We start from the raw sequence: 10,375 nt of genomic DNA, 5'->3' as shown, positions 1-10,375 counted from the left end.
AGTGAAGAGATATTAAAAGATTATGCTATATTCTTGACTGTACTCATAATCATGAATGGACTTTTTTGCTGTATTTGCAGTACATACACATCACATTAGATTCGTTAAATGTAAAAGATTATCCATTAAAGTTAAGTAAAGTTTGACTTGTTAGGAAGTGGGAAGAAGTGAATTTATATAATCCTACTCCAAGTGAACATAAATGTAAGCACTTATGTAACCCTTGTGCTATCTTAGGCACTTTAACATTGGGAGTCGGGTCATCTAGACCCACTAGACAGTGCTCTGAACCTTTTTTCTTTAATGATTTGTGATCTTCACTGGTGTCCATGGATTACATGAAATCTTTCCACCTTTATCCACCTTTGTCATGGTGGGGAGAACACGTCAATGTAAGGGGGGGGTCATCTAAGATAGCACAAGGGTTTAAAAAACCCTTTTTGCCAAGCATAACAAATTAGTTGTTCAATCTTTACACGTGAGCATTATTTTTTGCAATATAATTCCAATTATACACTTTTTATTAGAAATGTATCATCATTTTCTTTTATTTTTACATTTGTACAATTCATAGAAACACTATGGTGTAGAGGTAGAGTGGTTGACCTCTAATCGGAAGTTTTCAGAACTGTGTGTGTGAATGAAACTATGAAGTAGTAAAGCGCTATACAAACACCGTTTACCATGTCAGTGAAGGATCAAAGATCACCCACTGTGATAGTAAAAACACAAAAGTTTATAAAGTATTTGCTACAACAAAAGAAAGTCACACAGTCAGTCAGCTGGTTAGTCTTAATTCTCTTCTTAAAGTTCACCATAAATTAGAATGTCGAAGCCCTAAAACTGTTTTATGTTAAACATTTTTTACCGTTAGCTTCAATAGTGTGTCGTTTTATTTACTACTACCAAGATCATGACAAAAACATCAACAGAAGTCTATAAGAAAAGGAACAAAATCAAAGGTACACAGGTTCAAAAAAACAAAAACCCTTTTTATTTCACAAGTCACAAGTTCAACACCCAAAGAAAAACCAACATCAAAAAGAAAGACTGATTAAAGTTTAAAAGGTGGAAGGGTGGCGTCGAATGTGCCTGAACATCTGAGATGATAAACGGTTCGCTCGCACAAGACGACAAAACGAAAAACGCAGACAAAAAAACATTCACAAAACCATTTGGATGCATGTATGAGTCCAAACCAGGATCAGCTTAGAGTGAAGGAAAAATCTGGTTGGAAATTTGACAAAGAAGAAAATTTGAAAACTGTTTTAAACTTGAAAGTAGACATTGTAAATATGAAGGAAATAAAAAAATAGAATTGAAACTGAAAAAAAAGACTATAAACCTATAACTATTATAAAATAACTATTATAAAAAAGGTTTATTTGTAACACCTTTTGTACTTCACTTTCAATCTTCAATTTACATTTTTAATTCAGTATTTTTATTTCTGCAGTTAATCCTAATTTATGAGGGGGCGGGGCTTTGGACCCACTGGCTTTATGATTGACATCAGATGAAAGAGGTTATGGTGACGTAATTTCCACAACATTGCTGCTGTTGGCACCACCTGTGTAATTTCTCCTTTTGTTGCACCAACCAAACTTTAGGAGAGCGTTATCACTACTGTACGGAGATATAAAACAGGCTGCAACAGCAAACTGGGTTTTGGAAATGATGTCACCATAACCTCGTTCATCCGATTTAAATTTGAAAAAAAAAGTTTTCAAATTTAAATGTACTAGTTCATTTCCAAATGTGTAATATTTTTTTTCCAAGTTTACCATGTGTACTTCTGAGTTTAATACCGTTTTCAAACTTTTTTTTTTCTTCAAAATTTACAATCCGGTTTTTCATTCACTTTATCCTGATTTGAGCCCATGTAGGGCAACATGGAGGGAAAGACTTAAAATAAGAAAAAAAGAAAACACAAGTACAGGAAAACATTTGAAAAGTCCAGTTAAATCTGGAAAGGTGTCCTTAAAAACCCTTAACCGCTCATCACCATCCGGACAAGTTCTGTGAGGAGAGAAACACTAAGGATTAACAAAGTACAAAGTCGTTATCCAGCATTCATGTTTTATAGGATTTACCATATTTTCACGACTGTAAGGCACAGTTCAAAGTCTTAAATTTTCTCCAAACTGTAGGGGGCGCCCTATGAGGCGGTGTGCCTAATGTGTAGCAGTGGGGCCTAGAAGAAGACGGTGTGAGAACGGGGGAGGGAAGTGTGGGCATGAACAACATTGTTTACAACATGGCTGAAGCACAGTTTAAACTGCCACCTATCCGCTACACGGAGGAACATGAGAGCAGCAGAGAATTCAAGATGAATGAATCCATGGATCACAAGTGGAGGAAGCTGGAAAACAAACTCAAACAAGTAGGGTTGTGCCGATGGACGATATCATCGTCCATCGTGATGGGTGACTGACATCCCGATGGAGAGACCACCATCGTGATGCCACGCCCCCGCCACGTTGCGCGTCGACACCATAAGCCGCGGTTACATGTACAAAATATCTTGATGGGATCAATGGTCGGATTAGAATCCAACCGTGTACATGGGCCCAGAAAAATGTTTTCAGAATATAAAAACGTTCACTAAGGTCACACTTTCCGTCGGAATAAATCATTCGCACATGCGCAGTAGGGTTTGAAAACCGGAAGGATATAAATTCCGCCGAGCGGCTTTTTTTTTTCAAACTTTATTGAATGTAACAATTCAATACAAAACAATGTTTAACAGCGCCGAGCGGCTATATACATTGACATGTCAGCTCGGTAATATACGAGATGATCTTTTAAACGTGCTTTTAATAATGTTACGGTTATTATGAAACACCTGTTCGCTCATCATTTGAATTTTAATCCGTGTGGTCAGTGCTTTTTCTGAACGAAGCCAGGATTAGCAGTATGCTAACACGGGCTAACAACATTAGCTTTGGATGGTGCTGCTTGCTGGCTGCACGTAAACATGTAAGAATAACATCAGCCTTTATTTAGTCGGGACACGACTGGAAACACTAATCCGCGTGATTGTAAGGACTTTTCCTTAGAAAACATTCAACATTTCTGCTTTGAAGCTCAAACCGCTGTGTGTGCTGACGATCCGAGCTGTGCTCAGACACACACTTTTAGACCCGGTTCTGAGTTCGGTTGCTTGTACCCCTAGAGCTGCGGGACGGATCGCAGTCTTAAATCTCCCACACATACCGCTCATGCACCCCCCCCCCCCCCCCCTTCCCATCAAACACAAAGCTGGAAGTCCGCACTCCGCCGGTCCACTTCACTAGTGAAGTGCGGGAGCGGACTACTTCTTTTCTATTTTGTTTGTTACTTTTTTTTGTTAAAGTCACTTCCCTCAGTTTTTACTGGATCATTGCGGATTAGTCATTAGTTGGAAAATAAAATGAAAAAAGCAAAAAAAAGAATAGCAGTTATATAAGAACGAAAAATGTAAAAATACCCCACCCCCCCCACCCCTGACGATGTCATCGTCCATCCCGATGGTTGACAGCAAACATCGTCAACGGCCAATTTAAGGGACATCGCCCAACCCTACAAACAAGTTAACATGACGCAGCTGAGTGACAGATTACCGACCAGCGATCAGCTTGGAGAAGCTTCTCTATAGTCACCATTCGACTGAGGGCAGTAACGCTTACAGAGGAAACTTTTGCTTTTGTTTTATGAAAAGCCGTCATCTTGCCGCACGGCAACGAGACGGACTGACAATGACTAAGGGGAAGCTGGCGTGTTTGATAGAAATGTAGCCCAGCTGTTCATTTCAGATACAAAAGATGAGGACTTTGATGGATTTTTGGATGCTGACTGATGACTGAAAAAATAAAAAAAATAAATCACAACCGGTGCCTTTTTAAACACACACTAGTGTTGTGGAATGAGTGTGTGTGCAGAAGCCCGTGTGTCTGCGCTTGTGCGTTTGCAGGAAGAAGGGGGGCAGAGCGCTCAGCGCCAGTGTGTGTGTGTTACTCAGTTACGGAGAACAGTAATAAAAAGGGTTTTCCTCCAAAAAAACAGACTGGTTCTTATATTAACCCGCTCTGGGGCCTCTGAGGGTCCGAACGGGGAAGTTAACCCCAAAGGAAGATCCGCCATCGGCCCTGGAGAGGATCTCCCCCGCGGTCAGAAACGTCGTGGCAGAAAAGGTTTAACACTGGCATGCATGTTTTACCGGTATGTTGTGTTAACGTACCCGTGCCATAAAACCCGGTGCGCCTCTTATATGGTATGTGTCAAATACTGAAAATCACCCATAACTGAAACTACGCCCCATAACCCAGTGCACCCTATGGTCGTGAAAATACGGTACTTTTCCAGCATTCACCTTCATAATGAATGCAGCCATTGGCATCCTCGTGTCCGGCTAAAAGAGTCTCCACCTCCTCTTCTGTCATCTTTTCACCTAAGACACAAAAAAAAACATTTGAAAATGAAAAATAGAAGAAGCTTGTTAAAAGCATGAACTTTATCTGAAAACTGGACTGAGAGTGACGTCACTCAAAGAAAGGCCCAGCAAAGTAAATTCAGTCGCAATTTTTTCACAATACGTAGACCCCCATGTTGGAACCAGATGACATCAGTATTCAGTCAGTTTAAGTCATCAGTTCTATGTCAACTCTCACCAATCAGGAGTGAGCTTGTTGGAAGGCCACACCCTTACCACAGAAAGCAGGCTACACCAAATCTGTCAAACTTTTTAAAGTTGGATGTGAGACTCCATACTTTTATTGAGGCATCTGATTGGTCAGTTTATAACTTGCAAAAAATAACTGAAAAGAAATAGGAATATCAAGAATATATTTTAATAAAAAGTTAGAGTAAGAATGTTTATTCTGACCAACAGAATGACTGAGTAACAGCTGCTTGTGTCTCTATAGACATCAATGGGATTTTGGCTTCTTGGAGCCACTTCCTGTTTGGAACGCCAGGGGGGGAGGAGTCACTGAGTCCAGTTCTCTCATATGCAATCAATGATTTAAAAAAGACAAAAAAGACGTGGAGTGACACGTCCTGTTCAGATTACCTAATGTGGTGAGGACGTGACGCAGCTCTGCTCCCATCACTGTGCTGTTTCCCTCCTTGTCGAAAACACGCAAACCCTCAACAATGTCCTCAAAAGAGCCTTGCTCCTTATTCTTTGTGATTGCATGAAGCATGGGGAGGAACTGCTCAAAGTCCAGAGTTTTGTAGTTCATCTCTGCAAAGTGTGAATGAGAACCAGAGGGAATTTATTGACATAGCTCTAAAATCTGCTTAAAAAACAAAGCCTTACTCCACCAAAGCAGTCATCTGCCCAGTAAAAAAGTATTATAGTTGATCAAATAAGTCACAGACTTGCCTTCTGACTTTGGGTTTCCAAGAACTTTAAGCACTTCTGCATTGACCGGGTTCTGACCCAGGGCTCGCATTACGTCACCACACTGGCTGTAGGTGATTTTCCCCTCGCCCGTCCGGTCAAACAAAGAGAAAACCTCCTTAAACTCTGACAAAAGATGACAGAAATATGCACAGACATGGATGGACAAATAAATGTAAAGAGAAACATTTTAAACACTTTAAAGATTAGTTTACGATCTTTAAGTTCAGAATTTGCTTAAAGTTGTGAATAAGTCCAACTGAGTAGTTTTCAAGCTGTCTGTAAATGTCAACATAAGTCAGAATATCTATGCATCAGGGTAAAGTGTTGACTCTTCACACTGTGAAGTCATGTTCATATCATAACTGAGAAAATGACACACTTTAGCTAGATGAGTTTGTTTAAGAAAAGAGAATCCTCATCAGAATAAATGAGAAAAGAATGTCCGTCTGTTTGGGTTTAATAATTCTCCTAACTTCTGTGAACCTGACCTTAAGACATGTTGAGCATCCTGGGTTTGTTTTTTAGTGGTAGTCCATATGCAACTAACTGATTTCATTTCCAGATTAAGCACTTTTTACATATTTTCATGGATTTTTTGTCTTATTTTTAGCAATAACGTTTTACCATGTGTTGTCTTTAAGAAATGAGTGCTGCACTGACCAGGAAGCAGTTTTTTCTTTTGTCATTGTACCTGTGACAATGACAAATAAATCTATCTAAAGAATTTACAGTTCACATCAAACACAAAAGTTCACTCACAGCAAAAATTCCAATTAAGATTGGGTGGAAAAAAACAGAGGATGTTCTTGTTTTTAAAGCTTTCAAAGACCCACTCTGATTAAAATGGCGTGTTTGGTGTTTTTAATCTGTTCTTGTGGATTTGTTTTCATGATGGAGGACGTATATAAAGAACATGAAGCTTAAAATTGCATTTTTGAGTATTTCTTTAATCAAATTGTTGTGAATCAAAAGCAGATAAAAAATTTCCGTTGGAAAAAGCTCACATTTATGATGTAGAAAATATGCTGGGAGGGCCACAGGCTTCCTGCTCCGCCCCTATTCTGACGCATCTGCTTATAGGCGACTAGATCCATGTACATCAGGCATGTCCAAAGTCCGGCCAAATGCAGCCCATGTTCAAATTTCCATCAGCCTGCAGGCTCCTGTCATAAAATCAATGATATGCAGCTTCCATGACTTTCTCAGAACTGTACCGTTTCTAGATTGTGATCGGCTAAATTACATCAACAAGCTGGCAACCAGCTGTTGATGTAGGGCCCACCCAGAGGAACAGGTTTGTTTCTGTAAATTAAACCACAGTAGTTTGTAGTTCGGAGTAAGATGATTTATTTTCCTGTTCACTTTTTTTTAATTTAACAGTTTACATCGAGCAGGTAATGGTGAAAAACACAAATTTAATGCAGATTTTTCCAGATTTTTGGATTCTTTTATTTTAGGCCTTCAAAATCAGAAGTTCACTTGAATTTGGGCAAAAATTTTCTTTAAAAATATTTCTGTTCTATGTGAAAAAATGAAAAGGATCCCATTGTAAAAACAATTATTCACAAGTTATTTGGATTTAATGTCATTTTACAGGTCGAACGGTTTCCCCTCACATGTTTTAACTTCACCAAATCCGGCCCCCTTTGCTAAAAGTTTGGACACCCCTGATGTACGCCTTTGTGTTCCTCATCTGAGCGTGAATCTGGATCTAAACTGGACGGCTGGATTGCTCTGATATTGATCACCATTTTGGTTGCACCCGTAATGTTAGGTTGGGGGTCTGAGGGCTGGAAGCCAGGTGTAAACGGAGAGCTCTCAGCAACAGGGAGGGGAAGTAGAGGCGTCCCGCCCACATCTCAGAGGTGAATTTCTAACAAACTCTGTCCTCGAAAACGCGTGAAAATAGACTAAAAGATGATCGGAGTGGGACTTTAAGGAGAACATCCTCTGTGTGGGTGTGGAGAGGCTGTCAAACCTCTCCACCTTCCTCATCAGGCTGCACTGCTAAAAGATGTGGTCTTCTGTCAAACCACACCTTTCCTGCGTCAGTCCTGCTTCTATCCAAACCCATCAACAGGTTATGGTCTCCACACAAACATGCAAATCTTCCTGTTTACCCACATGCTGGACCCAGGTGTTCCACTGTGTTAAACCGTGCTAAGCTTTCAAGAAGAGAATCGCCGTTTACCTCCCATTGACAGACTGCAGTGCTCATTCATTGTCGAACAGGAGCCCAAAGATATGTGCATAAAACGGATGATATATGAGCAAAACATAAAAAGGAAAATGAATGTCTGTGATCGATTTCACTCACCCATGATCTGGTCATCCGTGAAGTCAGACTGTTTGGGGCAGAGTTAAAAAAAATAAAGGGGGATCATCAGGGAGCATGTGAGAAACAACAAACATCACCGTTACAGATATAAAGCTAAGCAAATGCTAATGCTAGCCGGGTTTAAAACGTCGTTTTGATCTAAAACTGAATTAATTTTGTTATTCTGTAATCTAGAACAGCCTCAGCGGGATAATAATGACTCACCATCTCTATTGTTGGTGTTAATATGAGACAGAGTAGAGGACCGAAACTCTCCGCAGCCTGAACCGACAACCAGCTAGCTGATGCAGGGCCGCGCCTCTGATGACGTAGGCAAAGGCAGCCAATCAGATTCATCAAATTCCAGGCCGCATTCCTGGCGTATTTGGGGACCGTTGATTCAAAGGACACAACCTTTCTTCTGCTTATGTAACCCGTACAATGTCCCACAGCCTCACACTCCTATATGTGTACGCATCTTTACACAGTTTTAATGAAATCTGGAATCTGCTCGATTTAGTTTAAAGTAGGAAACTCTCTGCAGAAAAACTTTCTGATCTTTCCAGACTCGATTGCGGTTTGTAGATTTAATCTGCACAAAAACAAACGAGTCCAGACGTGTTAGTGTTCTGAGACACTTTCAAGATTGTGTGATAAGATTTTTTCACTTTTTTGATACAGACTTATCATGGACATTTTTGACCCAAACTGTACCACTCTGGGTAATAGATAACACTCCAATTAATTTTTTAAGCAAAAACAAAAAAATTAGAAAATAGAAATCAGTTTAAAATATTAACATTTTTACTTAAAGTAAGCATATACTAAACACAGACACTACATATTAAGAAACTGCTTAATTTTATGTATGGGGGATGTAAACGATAGATAAATTTTTAAAAAGTCGATCGAGGTTTAGGAGAACAGCAGATACAAACAAGTTTATGTTGGCAAAGAAATATAAAGTCAATCTGGAAGTAAATAATCGGTTTCTTAGTAATTTTCTTTTCCTGTTGTGTCTCTACGGGGCATTTGTCTTTTTTTGTAGATGTGATGCAAACAAAAAAAAAGACATCCAATCACAAGCTTGCTTCTACCAAGTCAGGTCAGTTACAATTGGCTGAATGGGAACCACAGTGACGGATGTCACTAAACATAAAGATAAACCTTTTTTTCACAGCACTTTAATCCTTGTGCTATCTTAAATGACCCCCCCACCCTTACATTGACGTGTTCTCCCTACCATGACAAAGGTGGATAAAGGTGGAAAGATTTCATGTAATCCATGGACACCAGTGAAGATCACAAATCATTGAAGAAAAAAGGTTCAGAGCACTGTCTAGTGGGTCTAGATGACCCAACTCCCAATGGTAAAGTGCCTAGGATAGCACAAGGGTTAAACAATAGCTGAATAAATCAATTTAAAACACTTTTCACTTACAGTTTTAAATGCCAAATGAATTTAAGTAACATAATTTGATTGTATCACCACAAAGTTAGTTGAATCTTTTATGTATCGATTCGTAGACCATGTATGGAGATGCATATCTAAACATGTGAGAGGAAAACGTACACGACCCAATTTTTAATGTACATCTTTGAAGTAAAACATTGGGCTTCGTATTTTCAAATAGTAAATGCAAAATCCTCTAAGTTGGTAAGGTATTTAAAGAGTTTATGAGATTAGGCTAGATCAGTGTTTTTCAACCTTTTTTGAGCCACGGCACACTTTAACCTTGACAAAAATCCCGCGGCACACCAGCATTCCAAAAAAAAAAGCAGAAACTCATAGTCTGTTTTGATCTACAGCCCCCCCCCCCCCCCCCCCCGGCAATCTGACGTGCATTTTTGTGATAATTGTGGCAGAAAAAGCAGGAAGTTGCAGATGTTTTTCTAAAAGATGTAATAAAAGTTAAGTTACATACAAACTGTATGTTCGTTGTGTTTTCAAGACGCTGTCCCTTTAAGCCAATGCATCATGGGAGATGTAGTGTGATAACTGCGAGAAAACGGCAGAAAGACTCGCGTCTCTGAGCTTCATGGTTTTGTTCACTTGTTCCACGGTCTGATACCGGATTCTGTGGAAAGTTACATCGCTAAAGACGAGCTTTAGCTGGTGTTTTTGTCGGAACTGACTGAGTTATGAGCTAAATTGGAACAAGGAAGTGGAGACTTTAACCACTTCTGATTGGTCAGACTGATGACATGTGATTAAGACTCCAAGAATGATTGGTGGAGTCGTGGAGACAGTAAAAGCTGCGGGACTTTTCCTTACACAGTTATAGCTGCAGCTATTTCGCGTTACCGTCATTCTTATCAAAATGTCTTTAATAGAATCAAATAAACACAACGAAAAAAGTATTTTATGATCGTTTATATTCCTAACTACTCAGTGTTTTATCAGGACCTGTTTGGATGAACAAAGAGCTGATTTCCTGGAGATGGGAAATGCTTTTAGATCAGTTAATGAGGGCAATTTTCCACGGCACACTGGTTGAAAAACACTGGGCTAGATGACAGAGTGCCGTGTTTTTTCCAGCCTCTTAAAAGACAAAGCTCCCTTTTGCTGCTTAAACTGCACTTGGATGAAAGACATTTCTTTAAATGCAGACAATAGATATTTATGGATGAAAATAACAAACATGGGGAGAAAAAATGTTAACAGGTGCCAC

The 10,375-nt window shown here is 39.5% G+C and overlaps 1 protein-coding gene across 1 annotated transcript; it reads right to left on the bottom strand.

Annotated features, from left to right (window-relative positions):
- Nucleotides 1–971: 971 nt before the first annotated feature.
- myl6 (myosin, light chain 6, alkali, smooth muscle and non-muscle) lies at nt 972–8,076 on the bottom strand. The gene is made up of 6 exons (XM_004084908.5): nt 7,929–8,076; nt 7,704–7,731; nt 5,366–5,509; nt 5,051–5,224; nt 4,352–4,429; nt 972–2,019 (listed from the first exon to the last, which is right to left on the bottom strand). The coding sequence occupies exons 1-6, from the start codon at nt 8,058–8,060 to the stop codon at nt 1,991–1,993; spliced, it is 585 nt and encodes a 194-aa protein (XP_004084956.2). The 5' UTR covers nt 8,061–8,076; the 3' UTR covers nt 972–1,990.
- Nucleotides 8,077–10,375: the final 2,299 nt, after the last annotated feature.

Source organism: Oryzias latipes, chromosome 5 (assembly GCF_053564925.1).
Source record: "Oryzias latipes strain Hd-rR chromosome 5, Olatipes_Hd-rR_3.1".
NCBI lineage: Eukaryota > Metazoa > Chordata > Actinopteri > Beloniformes > Adrianichthyidae > Oryzias > Oryzias latipes.
The sequence above is the reverse complement of the archived record's forward strand: the minus strand, read 5'-3'. Positions and strand labels throughout refer to the sequence as shown.